Source organism: Lates calcarifer, unplaced genomic scaffold (assembly GCF_001640805.2).
Source record: "Lates calcarifer isolate ASB-BC8 unplaced genomic scaffold, TLL_Latcal_v3 _unitig_9_quiver_868, whole genome shotgun sequence".
Taxonomy (NCBI): domain Eukaryota; kingdom Metazoa; phylum Chordata; class Actinopteri; family Centropomidae; genus Lates; species Lates calcarifer.
Window position 1 is genome coordinate 18,096 of NW_026118146.1, and position 21,158 is coordinate 39,253.

General features: G+C 37.1%; 1 long non-coding RNA gene and 5 gene segments (V, D, J or C); 5 read left to right on the forward strand and 1 right to left on the reverse strand.

The window, feature by feature from the left end:
• The first annotated feature begins 1,752 nt into the window (after positions 1–1,752).
• Positions 1,753–2,281, forward strand: LOC108880996 (Ig heavy chain V region 914-like). The segment is given in 2 exon segments: positions 1,753–1,846; positions 1,942–2,281. Coding segments are annotated over 2 exon segments (366 nt in total).
• Positions 1,939–19,568, reverse strand: LOC127142215 (uncharacterized). Of its 2 annotated transcripts, none has more exons than XR_007812697.1 (3): positions 19,533–19,568; positions 11,647–11,849; positions 1,939–2,011 (listed from the first exon to the last, which is right to left on the reverse strand). It is a non-coding gene; the product is annotated as an uncharacterized LOC127142215 (long non-coding RNA). The 2 variants fall into 2 exon arrangements; XR_007812696.1 differs by lacking the exon at positions 1,939–2,011 and adding an exon at positions 5,375–5,457.
• Positions 3,739–4,274, forward strand: LOC127142214 (Ig heavy chain V region 5A-like). The segment is given in 2 exon segments: positions 3,739–3,852; positions 3,950–4,274. Coding segments are annotated over 2 exon segments (351 nt in total).
• On the forward strand, positions 6,616–7,421 carry LOC108881001 (Ig heavy chain V region 6.96-like). The segment is given in 2 exon segments: positions 6,616–6,733; positions 6,825–7,421. Coding segments are annotated over 2 exon segments (366 nt in total).
• On the forward strand, positions 12,814–13,374 carry LOC108880997 (immunoglobulin heavy variable 3-30-3-like). The segment is given in 2 exon segments: positions 12,814–12,910; positions 13,010–13,374. Coding segments are annotated over 2 exon segments (363 nt in total).
• LOC108881002 (Ig heavy chain V region 914-like) lies at positions 16,085–17,324 on the forward strand. The segment is given in 2 exon segments: positions 16,085–16,189; positions 16,276–17,324. Coding segments are annotated over 2 exon segments (405 nt in total).
• Positions 19,569–21,158: the final 1,590 nt, after the last annotated feature.

The following is a 21,158-nucleotide window of genomic DNA, read 5'->3' on the forward strand; positions in this document are numbered from 1 at the left end:
TCGCTCCAGTCAGACCAACACTGATGCTTCATGTTGATTCTATGCAAACTTAGTGACCTTCCTTGTTACTCAGCTAACTGTACCGTTTCACCAAACAGTAACTAAGATCCAAGTCAAATCCATTTCCATACTGTGAGGAGGAGTCAATGCAAAACTCAGATGTCTTCCACCTCTACTTATCTGACTGCAGAGAAGATGACAGAGAACAGTGGACACACAGTTTAACATGATGGACTATAGGACAGGACTGCTGCTTCTAACTCTCTGCTGGGCAGGTGAAGATTTTCACTGATCTGACATGTTTTCATTTGTGCCACTAATGTAACACGTGACATGCATTTCTTTCCCTCTTGACAGGTGTTGATGGTCAGACTCTGACAGAATCTGAACCAGTGGTTAAAAGACCAGGAGAATCCCACAGACTGACCTGTACAGCCTCTGGATTGTCATTCAGTGGCTACGCTATGAACTGGGTCAGACAGGCTCCTGGAAAAGGACTGGAGTGGATTGCTTTTATACACACAGGCAGTACTTCTATCTATTACTCCCAGTCAGTCCAGGGTAGATTCACCATCTCCAGAGATGACTACAGCAGTAAAGTCTATCTACAGATGAACAGTTTGAAGACTGAGGACACAGCAGTGTATTACTGTGCCAGAGACACAGTGAGAGACAGTAATAGGAGAGTCATACAAAAACTACTTCCTCTATTTTCCACCACCACTTGGAACATTCAGTTTCTTCACCTTTGCCTCTCTTGCAATATTAATTGTGATCAATGTCTATTTGATGAAAAATCAGATTAAATGTTTGAGTCTTACTTCAGTTCATTGAACTCAATGTAAAATTCAACTACATTTTCATAAAAACTACATTTAGCAAAAAAAAAAAAGAAAAAAAAAAGATAAAAATAAGAAATACAATATATTTTTCTGAATGTGATATACAATGTATACTGAATTGAAGAGCTCATTCTGACTGTTCTGACTGGATAAACACAAACTGAACAAAAAAGGGACCATATTTACTGGCTGATCAGACCACTGTGAAACAAAGGGATGATGCAGGTGAACACTACCAGCTAACCCAAAATAAAAGCTAATATAGTTAAAAGAAATAAACAAATAGAAGGGGTGTTTGGAATGGTTGAATTTGCCACTTCCTGTATTTAGCACCCCTGCTTTAGTGAGGTCATTGCAGCAACCTTGGCACTGGTCCCTCATTCCTGTTTACTGATGTGCATGAGGTTAAAAGACTGACAGAAACTAACTGATGAGAAAACTATAAGAGTAAACCACAAAGAAAAGGTGTGTGAGTGCAGGACACTTAACAACATTAAAGTCACCTTAAGCCTTAAGCCACAGGTGCTGTTTTTTGAACCAGCTGCAGGTGATATAAGACTGACTGACTGACTCCTATACAGAGAGAAATGCAATAGTTGAGGTGAGAGGAAAATAACATTTTCAAAATTCAGCAAATAGTGAAATCAAAATATCACATGAAAAGCAGAAGCAATTTTCCAGGCAGATTTTCACTCTGCAGATATAACAACACTGAACAGACTCTTTTATTCGCTCCAGTCAGACCAACACTGATGCTTCATGTTGATTCTATGCAAACTTAGTGACCTTCCTTGTTACTCAGCTAACTGTACCGTTTCACCAAACAGTAACTAAGATCCAAGTCAAATCCATTTCCATACTGTGAGGAGGAGTCAATGCAAAACTCAGATGTCTTCCACCTCTACTTATCTGACTGCAGAGAAGATGACAGAGAACAGTGGACACACAGTTTAACATGATGGACTATAGGACAGGACTGCTGCTTTTAACTCTCTGCTGGGCAGGTGAAGAGATTCAACTATTCTGAGATCTCGATTTGAAGATTTCACTACAGTTGTTAACTTAAAACACATACTGAATTTCTTTTTCATCTTCACAGGTGTTGATGGTCAGACTCTGACTGAATCTGAACCAGTGGTTAAAAGACCTGGAGAATCCCACAGACTGACCTGTACAACATCTGGATTCACATTCAGCAGCTATGCTATGGCCTGGGTCAGACAGGCTCCTGGAAAAGGCCTGGAGTGGATTGCCTGGCATGATAGTGGTAGTGGTAGCACCACATACTACTCTCAGTCAGTCCGAGGCTGGTTTACCATCTCCAAAGACAACAGCAGACAGCAGCTGTATCTGCAGATGAACAGTCTGAAGACTGAAGATTCTGCTGTTTATTATTGTGCTCGACAGCCACAGTGACTGGAGTTGGTTGAGCAGCTGTACAAAATCCCCCTGCTAATTAACACAAGTTACATTTTGTTCGTGCTTTTATTGAACTCCATATTTATACAGCTGTGAAGACTAAGTCTTGAAATCCTTATGGTGATTTTACATGTTTAAAGTTTTTTTTTAAATATATTTATATTCAGGAAAGAAGAGTGTTTGGGAGAATGAGGAAATTGTATATGATCCTCCTTTACATGAAGTATGAATCATGTTGATTGATTGATTGTGAGTGAAATGAAAAGTGCAGACTCTGCCTCCTAAAAGTTACCTTTCTATACAATTAACCAATTAACAACAAATACATTTTGAAGGAAATGTAACTGTGACCGACTTTCTATAAACAAATTCTCATTATATGTTTTTTTATATTAACATAATGAGGACATGTTCATTTATGTATTTGAAAATTCACAAATATATTGATATTGAACATCAGTAAAATCTTCATAGATAACATATTTGTTTTCTGTAGTGCACTGTAAAATATCATACATGAATTTAGTGGAATCAACTAATCTTTTCTAATTAATTTAATGTAGGTTGAATAGATAGGGTTTAGGTTTAAGTTTAAAATTAAATTCAAAATAAATATATATTTTCTTAATAAAACAACCAAAGGCAGCACAACAATCTGGTTGTTAAAATGTTATTCCAGGTATAAAATGAAATAAATGCAATTCTACCGATTCTTCAACCAAAAATATATTTCTACAAATTAGACTAATGTCTATAAAATATGTGGAATCTGAGAGTAAAATATCATGCTGTACTTTCTCTTATGAAATCACTAGAGGGCAGTCAGTATCAAATTTCTCTTTCTGTTGTTTATTCAGATCTGGTGTTCTCATTGATCTCTGCTGACTGACACACTGATATTTTAGCATGACTTATTTTAGTAGTAAAGTCTTTTAGGTAAATGTGATTTTTACATTATCCTGGCTGCTGTCACTACTTCTTTGTACAGTAAACGAATAAGTGACTTAATAAATGGATAAGAAAGTGCTGTGATTAAAAATAAAAGCTTTGTTCATTTGAAGTAAATGTATCTAAGACTGGTGTAAACCAATATTTTTTTTCAGGAAAGCAGCATAAAAAAGTAAAACAAAATAAATAAATAAAATAAAATAAGAGAATGAACAGACTGTAAAGTACTGTAAGTAATATTACTGGTAGGTGTTGCCATCATCATTGTTCATTGTTATTACAGTTAAACTTTATTGAAAACGTTTTCTACTATTCATGGTGAAGAATTCCCTTACTGTAGACCTTAATGTTGATATTAACATTGAGAATAGCAATATTTTTCCTAATCCATCACATTATTTGCAATTAAACTAGAATGTGATGAATGTAACCAACAATTGGGTTTCAAAGCAACACAAACAAATAGTTTACAGCAAAAGCAGAAAAGTTAACAGTTGCTTGATTCTATGCAAACTCAGTGACCTTCCTTGTTACTCAGCTATAAAAACTTCACATCAGACTGTCAGTGGAGTTCACAGCACGTCAGTTTCACCATCAAGCATGTTTTCTGTAGCTCTGCTGCTGCTGTTGGCAGCTGGATCCTGTGAGTCTCTCTGGATTTGTCATAGTCAACATTTCTTCTTTTGTTGTATAACTTGATCATTGATAAGAGAATGTTTTCTTCATTTTTTTTTAAACAGGTGTGAAGTGTGAACAGTTGACACAGCCAGCCTCTGTGACTGTGCAGCCAGGTCAGCATCTGACCATCACCTGTCAGGTCTCTTATTCTGTTAGCAGCTACTACACAGCTTGGATCAGACAGCCTGCAGGGAAAGGATTGGAGTGGATTGGATATGCAGCAGCTGGATCCACCACATACTACAAAGATTCACTAAAGAACAAGTTCAGTATCAACACAGACTCTTCCAGCAGCACAGTGACTCTAAATGGACAGAATGTGCAGCCTGAAGACACTGCTGTGTATTACTGTGCCAGATACACACAATAACACAAACCATCTGTAGATCTGAACAAAAACCCCTCAGTGCCTGAACACTTGTAACATGAAGCCACCAGAGGAGGAGCCCTCAGACCACTAATGATTTCACACCAGTTCACTGTTGAGGAGAGAACCAGTCTTTGGAGATGTTTAGAAATGAAGACAACAAACAAAACCCAAGATGTATTCCACCTATGCCTAAATGCTGAATGCGTTTTGTACTCATCTTGAGCTCAACATCAACCATGTTCTCTGTAGCACTAATACTGCTGTTGGCAGCTGGATCCTGTGAGGAGATGATACTTGATTTATTGAGCCATTAGATTTTTAATTCATGTGTAAAAATCACAACTAATTAAGATAAAACAAAACATAATGTCACTTCACTTCATTGGCAAAGATTAGATTTAGTTGGGGGATAGAATTTAAATTTAGTGCAACTTTCAAATTCAGATGAATAAAATCGCTTCTATCAGTTTTAAAGACTAACAAACAAAATTCATTTGTTGTCAAACTTTTTTTTAACTTTAAATTACAAACTTTTAACTACAATCAAGGTAAAAGAGTCTTTATCCCTCACTGGACAATGTACTTCTATTGACTGAAAATTATGACTTAATGGTTTCTATGCTTTTTTGTTTGTTTATTATTTTCCATATAAAATACAATTGAACATACTCACTTTAGGGGCATTCTAAATCTGATCAATTATTATTAATTTGATATAAACTGTGCTTAATAATGAAGAGAAACCAATTTAAATAATGTATTTGTTAACCTAGTGCAAATTATGCTGAAATATTCAAGAGAGACTCTTGGAGGAATGACTAGTGCACAATAAACATATATTCTCCCGTTTCACCAAACAGTAACTGAGATCAAAGACAGATTCAGTTCCACACTGTGAGGAGGAGGAGTCAATGCAAAACTCTGATGTCTTCCACCTCTACTTATCTGACTGCAGAGAGGATGACAGAGAACAGTGGACACACAGTTTAACATGATGGACTATAGGACAGGACTGCTGCTTTTAACTCTCTGCTGGACAGGTGAAGATTTTTTACTGATCTTGATCTGATATGTTTTCATTTGTGCCACGAATGTAACATATGACATGCATTTCTTTCTTGTCTTGACAGGTGTTGATGGTCAGACTCTGACAGAATCTGAACCAGTGGTTAAAAGACCTGGAGAATCCCACAGACTGACCTGTACAGTCTCTGGATTCACACTCAGCAGCTACTATATGGCTTGGGTCAGACAGGCTCCTGGAAAAGGACTGGAGTGGATTGCTTTTATACACACAGGCAGTACTTCTATCTATTACTCCCAGTCAGTCCAGGGTAGATTCACCATCTCCAGAGATGACTACAGCAGTAAAATATATCTACAGATGACCAGTTTGAAGACTGAGGACACAGCAGTGTATTACTGTGCCAGAGAGTCACAGTGAGAAACAATAATAGGAGAGTCGTACAAAAACTACTTCCTCTATTTAACACCACCACTGGGAACATTCAGTCTCAGAAACAGGTTGTGTTACATAAACATTTTAGGGTTGGTCATGAAACTAGTAATCAACTTTAAGCAACTTCTTTCAAATAAATTGTTGTCTCTGAATAATATTTCATCTTTTTAGGTTCTCACACACTCCAATGTGAGGGAGAACCTTTGGAAATTTATTAGAAACTGAATATTTCTGTCTGTCCCCATTTGACTGTATCTTAAATTGTTTTGCTGCCTCCATTGTGATATACAATCTAAATTAATCAGCACATAAGGGAACATTTTTTGTTAATAATAATGAAAAATGAAAATGAAAATAAAAACCAAGAAATCAATTTGCTTATCAGTGACAGGTTGTATGATACATATAGAGTGTATATAGTATAATGACACTGCAAAACTGCAACATTAGGCACATCTGTTGAAATAAAGCTAATACAGTCCCAAAATCGAGCATTCAATCGTTGTGAAGTTTATAACGTACCAAGGTCCATAAATGGACTTGAATAACTGTTCCATGATGAAACTTTATTATGTCTGTACAACACAGGGTATAATTCTGTTCTGCTGTTTCAGAATGCTCAATCAAATCAATCAATCATAATAGAAAGCATTCTAGGCATATTTAATGTCCTGATTTAGAACAATGAAGAGGCCTTCGTCATGATCCTGAAACCTGTTGCTCTGGATGACTTTACAAGGAATTTTGACCTTTTTCTGACTGTTTGCCTCCTCCATGCGCCTTGGAAGCAGCTGAAATTAGGGTTTTAAAAAATAATATTCACAATGTATGTTTACTAAAACAAAAATGAGCAAAATATAAATGTTCACTCCCAGTAAGGAGGAGTCAATGCAAAACTCAGATGTCTTCCATCTCTACTTATCTGACTGCAGAGAGGATGACAGAGAACAGTGGACACACAGTTTAACATGATGGACTATAGGACAGGACTGCTGCTTTTAACTCTCTGCTGGGCAGGTGAAGACTTTCACTGATCTTGATCTGACATATTTTCATTTGTACCACTAATGTAACATATGGCATTTTTTTTTCTTTTTTCATTTGACAGGTGTTGATGGTCAGACTCTGACAGAATCTGAACCAGTGGTTAAAAGGCCTGGAGAATCCCACACACTGACCTGTACAGCCTCTGGATTCACACTCAGCAGCTACTATATGGCCTGGATCAGACAGGCTCCTGGAAAAGGACTGGAGTGGCTTGCCAGGATTGATAGTGGCAGTGGCAGCTACAAATACTACTCTCAGTCAGTCCAAGGCCGGTTTACCATCTCCAGAGACAACAGCAGACAGCAGGTGTATCTGCAGATGAACAGTCTGAAGACTGAAGATTCTGCTGTTTATTATTGTGCTCGAGAGTCACAGTGACTGAAGTTAGTTGAGCAGCTGTACAAAATCCTACTGTACTGATCTTCTGGGCTGACTCTGTTCCAATAAACTCTGTGTACTCCTGGCCAGCAGCCACAGCCTGTCATGTTAAACCAGGCCTTGCTGACAGATGATTGATTTGAAGTGCCTCACCACAAAAAAACAAAACAAAACAAACAAACAAACAATCTAAAGATAAAATTCCTGTTGTAGTTCATAATGGTACAGTTAAGTGTTGTCAAATGTAGCACCTTGTCTCTCTTAAAGAATCAGACTCAGATATGGAAGTATAGTTGTTCTTACTTTATACTCTTTATCATTCATTTCACTTAATAGACTGTTGAACCAATGTGGTCTGTTGAAAAAAATACATTCTTTTAAAGTCTGTATTTTGTTTGAAAGCAGTACCTTTTATTTAATTAAAGCCTTAGTCTGAACTTTGTATTCTGAAGCTCCTCCTCCTGTTGTCTCCTTGACATTGTTTTATGCACTTATCTTCCATTTTAATCATAAACTCCACTACTTTTGTGAAGCTAAGACTTTTGTAAATCCATTTCAAGCCCAAAACATCTAACCTTCATGAGTAATGGTATGTTTTCACAAAAGAATTGTAGAATTTCAAAAGGTGAGCTGCAGTTTTTTAGCATTTGGGCCAAATTACCTCATTACCAATTTACAGTTCCTGGATGAAGGGTGCTTCAGCATAGATAAAGATGAAGTTGTGATATAAAACACTGGGATACTATGCAATACGCAAGTACCTTTAAATGGTGCATTTAAGAAATTATGTAAAAAATGAGAAAATACCCTTAGACCACAGACAGGGTTTTTGATGGCCAAGTTCAATCCACTTCTCTTCTCCCTGTGAGGAGGAGTCAATGCAAAACTCAGATGTCTTCCACCTCTACTTATCTGACTGCAGAGAGGATGACAGAGAACAGTGGACACACAGTTTAACATGATGGACTATAGGACAGGACTGCTGCTTTTAACTCTCTGCTGGACAGGTGAAGACTGTCACTGATAATTTTACAGTTTTTCTTTTTGTGTCACCAACTAATTGTACTGGCATTGTTTTTCATCCTCTTGACAGGTGTTGATGGTCAAACTCTGACACAGTCTGAACCAGTGGTTAAAAGACCTGGAGAATCCCACACACTGACCTGTACAGCCTCTGGATTCACATTCAGCAGCTACAATATGGCTTGGATCAGACAGGCTCCTGGAAAAGGACTGGAGTGGGTTGCCTTGCATGGTACTGGTAGCAACAAATACTACTCTCAGTCAGTCCAAGGCCGGTTTACCATCTCCAGAGACAACAGCAGAGAGCAGGTGTATCTGCAGATGAACAGTCTGAAGACTGAAGATTCTGCTGTTTATTATTGTGCTCGAGAGTCACAGTGACTGGAGTTGTTGAGCAGCTGTACAAAAAACCTACAGTACTTATCAAACCCCCTTTACTTCACATTAATGTCCTCATTCAGATAGTTCAAGAACATTAACTTCCATATACACTTTATTACTTTATCAGTGATTAAGCTTTAGAACGTCATTCAAAATAATCCTCATAGAAAATAATCACTCTAAATATATTCAACACTGTTAAATGGTTTTCAGCTCTAATCTGCATTTATGAGTCTTAAGACTGATGATGACCTTTGTTTAGTCTGCAGGAGATTATAATAAAAATTAGAGCTTCTTTCCATCTATAGCCCTTATTGCAGAGACTGTTAAATCATTAAGTGTCTCATTTGCCTGCTGAGATGAATGTTGTTTTACATAATCTATGACAAATGTATGATAAATCTAATGATAAACAAACTTTGTGGATATTGTCACACAGGTGTCAGTTTCCAAGCAGCTGTTTTCTTTGAGAATCCCATGTATTGATTCTTATAGAACGTTACACATGAATGCATGATTTATCACAGTTTCTTCAAAGTGTAAAGATTTAGTTTTTTGTGGATTGTCACACATGTTCTGCTTCACTTCTTCAATTGTTTCACTTTGGGGGAATATATTTTCTGTTTGTCTGAGGCTTCAAACAGCTGCAAACACTGAAACCTTATTTTATGCAAACTTACAGCCCATCTACCACAAACATCTTTTTACTGCACTGGATTGATCATAACTGCTGGTATTACTTCTGTTTGCATCAAATATGTGAGTAAAAAAGAAAATAAATAAATAAATGCTACATAGAGTATATGAAAATACACTTTTTATTATGTTTGAGTGAAGTGAAATGACGAACAAACAGCAATTAACAAAACAAATCTGGTGGTGCCTCAGTTTAGAACATATACAATAATATTTTTTGTATTTTTTCTGTCTTACATCAACAATTACAGGCATTAAAAATACATACATTTATCTAAAATATGTTTTAATAGTTAGAAAACATGAGAAACACACAAACATGGTTCATACAAAGTTAGAATTCTGGGTGGTTGCTTCTCTTGTTTCCATGGGTGTATATCAACATCATTATTGTGGGTTTAAATCATCAAATATCTATGTTGAACCAACTTGAATGACACTCAGATAATGATTCTTTTAATTGATTACAATTACATGAGAGTTCACATAATGTTTTAATATGGAATTGTTGTCAATATAATTCATTTACAGTTAACAGCTGTTTCAAAACTAAATTCAGGGACAGCTTGAAAATGTTACAGTTTAGTGTGAAATGAAATGGAAATATCATATGTAATACATTGATATTATAGCACTGAGAGGAGTTTTTTTTTTTTTTTTTTTTTTTTTTGGTTCCAGCTTTACCAACATTAAGGATTCATGTGTTCAATATGCAAACTGAGTGACCTTCCTTCATTACTCAGCTATAAAAACTTCACATCAGACTGTCAGTGGAGTTCACAGCATATCAGTTTCACCATCAAGCATGTTTTCTGTAGCTCTGCTGCTGCTGTTGGCAGCTGGATCCTGTGAGTCTCTCTGGATTTGTCATAGTCAACATTTCTTCTTTTGTTATATAACCTGAAAATTTGTCACAAAATATTTTCTTTTTTTTTAAACAGGTGTGAAGTGTGAACAGTTGACACAGCCAGCCTCTGTGACTGTGCAGCCAGGTCAACGTCTGACCATCACCTGTCAGGTCTCTTATTATCTCAGCAGCTATGCCACAGCTTGGATCAGACAGCCTGCAGGGAAAGGACTGGAGTGGATTGGAAGGAGAGGTGGTGGATACAACACATACTACAAAGATTCACTAAAGAACAAGTTCAGTATTAACTTAGACACTTCCAGCAAAACAGTGACTCTAAATGGACAGAATGTGCAGCCTGAAGACACTGCTGTGTATTACTGTGCCAGAGACACAACAACACAAACCATCTGTAGACCTGAACAAAAACCCCTCAGTGCCTTAACACTTGCAACATGAAGCCACCAGAGGAGGAGCCCTCAGACCACTAATGATTTCACACCAGTTCACTGTTGAGGAGAGAAACAATCTTTGAACAATCAGCAATAAAGAAGGCAATAGAAAATGGTATGTACAGTAATAATAACATTGGGGAAGCAGTTTTCAAAAATAACATTGTAACTGATGACTGTGCACATTCCACTGTTACCTAAAGATAAATGAATTTTGCAGCTTCTTTTCATTTTGAGTTTGACCTATGTGAATACTTTTTTCTTCAATTACTGTTTGATAATAATAATTGAATGAGCTGTACTGTGAGTTTCCTCGGTGGGAAGCGAAGTGTGTGTGTGTGTCAGTGAGAAGACAGAAGAGCTCACATCAGTTCAGCTTCACCATCAACCATGTTCCCTGTAGCTCTGATACTGCTGCTGGCAGCTGGATCCTGTGAGGAGCTTTCAGTGGATTCACACTAATAAACACATTAGAAACACTGAATAGTCAGATGAATGATGGAGATAATGTTGATTTCTGTTTCCACAGGTGTGTACAGTATTGATCTCATCCAGCCAGAGTCAAAGGTTGTGCAGCCTGGACAGTCTTTGACCATCACCTGTCAGGTCTCTGGTTATTCTCTGACTGATAACAGCTATGCTACAGGTTGGGTCAGACAGCGTGAAGGAAAACTGATGGACTGGATTATGCATCAGTGGGGAGGAGGAGACTTTAACCAAAATAACGCTCTGAAGAACAAGTTCAACTACAGCAGAGAAATGTCTGCTGGAACAGTGACTATAACAGGACAGAATCTGCAGCCTGAGGACACAGCTGTTTATTACTGTGTACTTGGTGCCACAGTGCAACAAACCACCTGTGATCCCATTAAGATCCAGTTACCAGCTGCTTTATTAATTACTTGCATAAACTTTACATTACATTAATACTTTATATTAATGCTGTGTATTTCTTAAATTGTTGTGACATAAAATTTTAGATGTCTTATCTCATTACCAGTGATAGCTTTTCTTTCATGATCCTGAAAATCAGGTCAGACTGATGGTCAGACTCTGACAGAATCTGAACCAGTGGTTAAAAGACCTGGAGAATCCCACACACTGACCTGTACAGGCTCTGGATTCACATTCAGCAGCCTGTATCTAGCCTGGATCAGACAGGCTCCTGGAAAAGGACTGGAGTGGCTTGCCAGGATTGATAGTGGCAGTGGCAGCTACAAATACTACTCTCAGTCAGTCCAAGGCCGGTTTACCATCTCCAGAGACAACAGCAGACAGCAGCTGTATCTGCAGATGAACAGTCTGAAGACTAAGGATTCTGCTGTTTATTATTGTGCTCGAGAGTCACAGTGACTGAAGTTAGTTGAGCTGACTCTGTTCCAATAAACTCTGTGTACTCCTGGCCAGCAGCCATAGCCTGTCACGTTAAACCAGGCCTTGCTGGACAGATGATTGATTTGAAGTGCCTCACCACAAAAAAAAAAAAAAAAAAAAAAAAAAAAAAAAATTAAATAATAATAATAATAATAATAATAATAATAATAATAAGAATTTAAAAAAATAAAATAAAAAAATAAAACAAAACAATCTAAAGATAAAATTCCTGTTGTAGTTCATAATGGTACAGTTAAGTGTTGTCAAATGTAGGAACTTGTCTCTCTTAAAGAATCAGACTCAGATATGGAAGTATAGTTGTTCTTACTTTATACTCTTTATCATTCATTTCACTTAATAAACTGTTGAACCAATGTGGTCTGTTGAAAAAAATACATTCTTTTAAAGTCTGTATTTTGTTTGAAAGCAGTACCTTTTATTTAATTAAAGCCTTAGTCTGAACTTTGTATTCTGAAGCTCCACTTCTAAACTCCACTACTTTTGTGAAGCTAAGACTTTTGTCCATTCCATTTCAAGCCCAAAACAACTAATATTCATGAGTAATGGTACATTTTCACAAAAGATTTGTAGAATTTCAAAAGGTGAGCTGCAGTTTTTTAGCATTTGGGCCAAATTACCTCATTACCAATTTACAGTTCTTGGATGAAGGGTGCTTCCGCATAGATAAAGATGAAGTTATATAAATATATGTGATATAAAACACTGGGATACTATGCAATACGCAAGTACCTTTAAATGGTGCATTTAAGAAATTATGCAAAAAATTAGAAAATACCCTTAGACCACAGACAAGGTTTTTGATGGCCAAGTTCAATCCACTTCTCTTCTCCCTGTGAGGAGGAGTCAATGCAAAACTCAGATGTCTTCCACCTCTACTTATCTGACTGCAGAGAGGATGACAGAGAACAGTGGACACACAGTTTAACATGATGGACTATAGGACAGGACTGCTGCTTTTAACTCTCTGCTGGACAGGTGAAGATTTTCACTGATGCCAGTCATACATTATTTCTATTTATATGTCTACTTATATGTGATGTTTTGTTTTTGTTTGTTTGTTTTTTCTCTTGACAGGTGTTGATGGTCAGACTCTGACAGAATCTGAACCAGTGGTTAAAAGACCTGGAGAATCCCACACACTGACCTGTACAGCCTCTGGATTCACATTCAGCAGCTACAATATGAACTGGATCAGACAGGCTCCTGGAAAAGGGCTGGAGTGGGTTGCTTATATCAGTTATGACAGTAGCAGCAAATACTACTCTCAGTCAGTCCAAGGCCGGTTTACCATCTCCAGAGACAACAGCAGACAGCAGCTGTATCTGCAGATGAACAGTCTGAAGACTGAAGATTCTGCTGTTTATTATTGTGCTCGAGAGTCACAGTGACTGGAGTTGGTTGAGCAGCTGTACAAAATCCTACAGTACTCATCTTTACTGGGTTGATAGACAGCAATAATGCAATATATGTTTGCTTTTAAATGAACACATACTTTTCCCAGTATTTCATAAAAATATAAAAATATTCCCACAGTCAAATGATTATTTAACAATTACCACAACAATAAAACAGCTATTAATGTAACCGGGTGGTAAATATATCACAGATATAATTTTCCACCTAGGTTTTAATTCTCAAAGTTAAATGGTTATTTTGTTATTTGTTGTTTTATTGCCAGTGTAACACTGTAAATGTAAAAATTAGATTGAAAGTGTGCTGGCACAGGCACTTTTTGGTGCGGACTTTGGTCACAAGGTGTCAGTATTGCGCATTGCTGCACCTGCCATGTGCATCAAAGTTTTACTTCCTGTTTACGTGCGAACAACCTGGAGATTTGCAAAGTGGACGGTCCTAAGATGCAGTCGTGTAAAGTAGTAGGTAAATACACATATATCCCTGTACAAATATGTAGAATAACATTATCTGTTATTATTGTAACGAGATGGTATGATTTAGGCCCTACTGGTGTTCCTGTCCCAGCATTTTGGATGCATCGACCACTGTGAACAATGTTAGCGTGCGGATTATGTCTGTGGGTTTATGGTTGTTAAATATGAATTTAACAGGTTTTATTTCATGTTTTCTGACATTAGTCATAGCCCATTGTCGTATTTTTGTTCTATGGTTTTAATTCATTTTGGTAAAAGACTACACCACATTGTGAAAGCAAGGGATTCAGTATACTCGCTGTGAAAAAACGACCTGTTCAAAGGTGATCATTAAATCCAAGCTACACGAACCCCATAAGTAAATACGTCCTGTGTGGTGCTTAATTCCACGGGCTACATTAAAATGTCACAATGATTAATTCTTCACAGAAAGGTAAAGACAGTAAGTGGTTCATAAATGAAAAACATACTTGATCTACAATTAAACAGATCCACCTTTCTCACATCTTAACTGACTGAGACTCACTATGACTATTTATTGATAATATAAATTTAACATTAACATTTTACCTAAATCAGACCTTTACATTCACCAAACAACAGCTGAGATCCAGCTTCTCTTCCCTGTGCGGAGTCAATATGATCAGACAGGATCGGAGTGGATCACTTATATATGCAGTTTTCTTTCATTGGTCTCTCTATCAGTATGTGTTGTCAATCACGTTGGGTAATATGTATGTTGTTGTTGGTGTTTATTCCACCTTGCAAGAACTCATTGGTTCAGACAGGTTACTAGTCATTCCTAAGATCCACGAATAAAAACAACACTAACAATGCTCTTTAATTTTGACATATTTCCATTTGTGCTGTATTGTAATGCATGATATGCATTTCTGTTAGTCTGGACAGGTGTTGATGGTCAGATTCTGGCATAATCTGAACCAGTGGTTTAAAGCCCTGAAGAATCTCACACACTGACCTGCAGGGTCTTCTCTATGCAAAGTGAACTTCCCAACAATCTGCTATAAAGACTTGATCATGCCATCAGTTGCAGCAGAAGAAGAGAAGCTCCCATCACATCACCTTCATTACCAACCATGTTCTCTGTAGCTCTGCTGCTGCTGCTGGATCCTGTGAGTCTCACTGAAGCAGAGACACTGACAGTATGATCACAGCTCACTGACTGTTCACTGTCATTACACTGATTCAATATTCAACATGTTTTCCTCCACAGGTATGAAGTGTGAACAGTTGACACAGCCAGCCTCTGTGACTGTGCAGCCAGGTCAATGTCTGACCATCACCTGTCAGCTCTCTTATTCTGTTAGCGACTACTACACAGCTTGGATCAGACAGCCTGCAGGGAAAGAACTGGAGTGGATTGGACATGCAGCAGCTGGATCCACCACAGTCTACAAAGGTTCACTAAAGAGCAAGTTCGGTATCAGCACAGACTCTTCCAGACTGGTTCGTAGACAATAGAGTAGCTTTTTAATAGAATGTAATTTTCACTGCAGTAGTGGAAATAATATAAAATAGATTCTTAACTCTGAATATAGTTGGCTTCTGGTTTTTGGATCCTATGAATACAGTAAAACAAGTCCACAACTGGAACAATTTTGAAATTAAGACATTTTGCAGCTTTTGAAAAATAAATATTTTAAAGAAATAAATCTGTTTATTTATTTAGATATCTGGCAAATCAAACCTTGCTGCCCTTTTTCAGTGTTATTATTGAAACCCTTAAAACAATAGTAAGCTAAAAGCAAAAGAAAAAACACAAAAAAAAAACTCTTTAAGATCTTGATACTTGATTTTACTGTTGTAACTACTGACCATCTGTAATGTGTTGATTAATATAGAACTTAAACTCTAAATGCATGATTTACTATGGTTTCATCTAAGACGAAGGATTTTGTTTTTTATGCATATCATATTATTATATTATTTTGTATATATTTTCCCTTTGGAGGATTTTTTTTCTGTTTGTCTGAGGCTTCAAACATCTGCAAACACTGAAATCTTTTGTTTTATGCAAACTGAGAACCGCTGCTGCAAATGTAACTTTTCATTGTAATGATATCATCATAGCAATACAATACAATATGTGAGTAATGAAATCTAAATATTATATGTAAAGCAGGGTTGGTATCTTGGCAGGTTTTCACTCTAAAAATCCAATAACAATAGGCTCTTCTATTGGCCTGATGCTTCATATATTTGATTCTATGCAAACTCAATGACCTTCCTTGTTACTCAGCTATAAAAACTTCACATCAGTCTGTCAGTGGAGTTCACAGCACGTCAGTTTCACCATCAACCATGTTTTCTGTAGCTCTGCTGCTGCTGTTGGCAGCTGGATCCTGTGAGTCTCTGGATTTATCAGAGTCAACATTTCTTCTTTTGAAGAAAAAAATGATAATTTATAACAAAACATTTTCTTTTTTTCAGGTGTGAATTGTGAACAGTTGACACAGCCAGCCTCTGTGACTGTGCAGCCAGGTCAACATCTGACCATCACCTGTCAGGTCTCTTATTCTGTTAGCAGCTACTGGACAGCTTGGATCAGACAGCCTGCAGGGAAAGAACTCGAGTGGATTGGACATGCATCAGCTGGATCCACCACACGCTACAAAGATTCACTAAAGAACAAGTTCAGTATCACCACAGACTCTTCCAGCAACACAGTGACTCTCAATGGACAGAATGTGCAACCTGAAGACACTGCTGTGTATTACTGTGCCAGATACACACAACAACACAAACCATCTATAGACCTGAACAAAAACCCCTCAGTGTCTGAACACTTGTAACATGAAGCCACCAGAGGAGGAGCCCTCAGACCACTAATGACCTAGACCACCTAGTTCAGTGCAACGGAGAAAAACAGTCTTTGAACATATTTAGCAGTGGAGATATTAAATGAATGTAAATAATACAATTGAGGCATTTTCCAAAAACAATGTTTATATGTATGAATATGAATTAATAACAGCATCATGTAAGCTGATAAGTACACTTATACCTATGTGATTAATGCATTATGCAGCTTCTCTTCATTCCTAGTTTGACCAACACAATGTCATTAAGTGAATTAGTCAATTAATACACTCTTTATACTCGCCATAATAATAATCAGATTAGCTTTACCGTGTGTTGCCTTATAAGGAAGTGAAGTGTGTGTGTGTCAGTGAGAGGACAGAAGAGCTCACATCAGTTCAGCTTCACCATCAACCATGTTCTCTGTAGCTCTGATACTGAATCCTGTGAGGACCAGATTATTATTTAATGAGTTGCATATACCTTACATAAGAATTGTGCCATTAAATTCTAGATGTCCTTTCCAACAGCCAGTAAATGTTTTTCACTCATGTGTATGACAATAACCATTAACTGAGACAGGAAAAAAAATAAAATAAAAAAATGAGAGAGGATGACAATCGTTTTCACTTGACTGAGGGTAACAGAATTTTCTCATTGTTGTTTTATTGACTGAAAAACATGAGTATGTATCTGTATTTTTCTTTATTTTCTCATAAAAGAACTGCATTTAAATGGATATGATTATGAATTATCAATCTGTCAATTAAAACTAATAAATTATTTTTCACGTGATGGCACTGTGCCAATAATGAACAGCAACCAACTTATAAAATGTGTTTTGTCAACCTATTGAACAAAGTATACTGTAACATTCAACAGGGACCCTTAAATAAGTGACTAGTGCGCAATGAACTTTTATTCTCAAGTTTCAGCAAACAGTAACTGAGATCCAAGTCAAATGAAGTTCAACACTGTGAGGAGGAGTCAATGCAAAACTCAAATGTCTTCCACCTCTACTTATCTGACTGCAGAGAGGATGACAGAGAACAGTGGACACACAGTTCAACATGATAGACTATAGGACAGGACTGCTGCTTCTAACTCTCTGCTGGGCAGGTGAAGACTTTCACTGATGTTGAGTTGAACTTGTCTTTAAAAATGTACCATCTTAAAACATCTGATTATATTATTAGTTTGTCTTGACAGGTGTTGATGGTCAGACTCTGACACCATCTGAACCAGTGGTTAAAAGACCTGGAGAATCCCACACACTGACCTGTACAGCCTCTGGATTCACATTCAGTAGCTACTATATGGGCTGGATCAGACAGGCTCCTGGAAAAGGACTGGAGTGGGTTGCTTCTATCAGTTATGGTGGTGGCAGTAGCAAATTCTACTCTCAGTCAGTCCAAGGCCGGTTTACCATCTCCAGAGACAACAGCAGAGAGCAGCTGTATCTGCAGATGAACAGTCTGAAGACTGAAGATTCTGCTGTTTATTATTGTGCTCGAGGGCCACAGTGACTGGAATTAGTTGAGCAGTTGTACAAAATCCTACAGTAAATGACTGATGTCCTCAGTTCTGATAGCCAAGAAAGTGACACTGTGTCAGAGCCACTAATATCTGATCAGGATTTGAAGGCCTACTTTCCAAAGAAAGAAATTATGAATATGAATGTAGAAATCACATTTCTGTAAAAGGCAAATCTTTCTTGTTCCACAACAAAGGCTAATTAAAACTTTGAAATGTGAAAAAGAACAGATTTATTCAACAGATAAGTCAGCAGACATTTTCCTGTACACCAGGGCAGTTAGTTTTTTGCATATGTATCATACAGCTTTCAGTTCCTAAGTTGCAATTAATTTCCTCTCAAGTCTCTGTTTCTCTGTTTTTCTGTATGTCTGTATCCACAATTTGAATACTAAAAACTTTAAAACACCAAAGGCCAGGCTTCAACCAGCTGCAGTAAAGTCAGGTATTCAATAAGATTATGTTGCTGGTGTTTTTTGCTTTTTTTGTACCAACCCCTTACAATATCTGACTTAAACTGTTATTTTTTAATAGTAATTAAAAAGAAGCACAGGCAGTTTATTAACATCATGGAGGTGTAATTGTCTTATATCTGTTTTTAACAATCGTCCAGTTGTTTAAATGCTGTTTTATTTTATATTATACTGTATTCATATCCTTTAATTTGACTTTAAAAACAGAATATGATGTATCGAGACACTGCATTATTTGAAGTGGAGACTTCTTTTTTATTGCAGGATTTTCAGTGAATCATGAAATAACCATCATTATATAATAATATTATTAATAATCAAAACAGGTTCCTGTATTTAGCTCCAAACTGACCCACACCCATGTGACCATCATCTGTCAGTTCTCTATGCAAACTCAGTGACCTTCCTTGTTACTCAGCTATAAAAACTTCACATCAGACTGTCAGTGGAGTTCACAGCACGTCAGTTTCACCATCAACCATGTTTTCTGTAGCTCTGCTGCTGCTGTTGGCAGCTGGATCCTGTGAGTCTCTCTGGATTTATCATAGTCAGCATTTCTTCTTTTGCTGTATAACTTGATCATTGATAACAAAACATTTTCTTTATTGTTTTGTACAGGTGTGAAGTGTGAACAGTTGACACAGCCAGCCTCTGTGACTGTGCAGCCAGGTCAACGTCTGACCATCACCTGTCAGGTCTCTTATTCTGTTAGCAGCTGGTATACAGCTTGGATTAGACAGCCTGCAGGGAAACAACTGGAGTGGATTGGTAGTGCACGTGTTGGATACACCACATACTACAAAGATTCACTAAAGAACAAGTTCAGTATCAGCTTAGACTCTTCCAGAAACACAGTGACTCTCAATGGACAGAATGTGCAACCTGAAGACACTGCTGTGTATTACTGTGCCAGAGACACACAACAACACAAACCATCTGTAGACCTGAACAAAAACCCCTCAATACCTGAACACTTGTAACATGAAGCCACCAGAGGAGGAGCCCTCAGACCACTAATGATTTCTGTTACAGTAAAGAGGGAAACAGCTTTTGAGCATATGCAGCAAAGATAATGTTAAATGAATAAAAACAATATATTGGTGGCATTTTCCAGAAAGTCTTTTCATAATATTGACATTTAAAGTACCTGTAAAATTATTATAACCTGATTTCAGCTGATAACTACACTGTCATTTGTAAGTTTTTTTCATAACATAAGAAATATTTGATTGATACCTAAATGATAGGTGCATCATGCAGCTTCTCTTCATTCAGAGTTTAAAATATATATATATAGTCTTGTTTGTTTTGACAGGTGTTGATGGTCAGACTCTGACACAATCTGAACCAGTGGTTAAAAGACCTGGAGAATCCCACAGACTGACCTGTACAACATCTGGATTCACATTCAGTGACTACTGGATGGGGTGGATCAGACAGACTCCTGGAAAAGGACTGGAGTAGGTTGCATATATTTATGACAGTAGCAACAAATACTACTCTCAGTCAGTCCAAGGCCGGTTTACCATCTCCAGAGACAACAGCAGACAGCAGCTGTATCTGCAGATGAACAGTCTGAAGACTGAAGATTCTGCTGTTTATTATTGAGCTCGACATTCATCGTGACTGGAGTTGGTTGAGCAGCTGTACAAAATCCTACAGTACTCATCTTTACTGGGTTGATAGACAGCAATAATGCAATATATGTTTTTAATTAAAAATGATACAAAACAGTTTTCATGGAACACAGTGTGAGAACCACACCATTAGAATGACTCCTCTGTAAAGACAGACACTGAACAATAAAAATGATTTGTGAGGACAAATGGTTTTGCTGATTGTCTCACCTTAGATAAACAAGTATTTTTACTTAAATTTAGTTTGTAGAAGATTGGAGTCAAAACTTTAATATGCACAGAGCACTGCCAAGAGAAGAATAAATGGAAGTTCAAGCTGTTGTCAACTGTCAGTGTCTAATTTTTATTTTTTATTTTTTTTACTCTTCTCAATTGTGAAATAAAAGAGCAGCTTTATATTTGACAGAGAAGTCATCAGACATGGTCGTCTTAACTACAGCAGGTAATGTTTTGTATCTCCTTGTGCAGGGCCTGAGATCCTCTCTGTGTCTGTGGCTTCAAACACAATTTCAATACTGAAATCTTCAAAAGTCTAAAAAGAATCCAGGCCTTCATCCAGCTGCAGCAAGTCTTCCTTTCAGCTCACTGGTGTTTTCACTAACAAAATAAAAAGCAAAGAAAAAAAAAAGAATCTTACAAATACAATAAAATGTAACTTTTTTTATTTTTATTTATTTTTTTGCTTTTAGGATTTGTGTTTACTCTCCTTAATTTGACTCTAACAGCAGAATGTGATGTAGGAGGAGCTTACTGGAAACAAATTCTCACAGGGATCCAGTTTACATCATATTTAAAGAGGATTCATGGATGTGAAAACATACTGAGCACACTGTCAACATGGCTTACAGAAAACTGACTCTTTTGGTGGTTG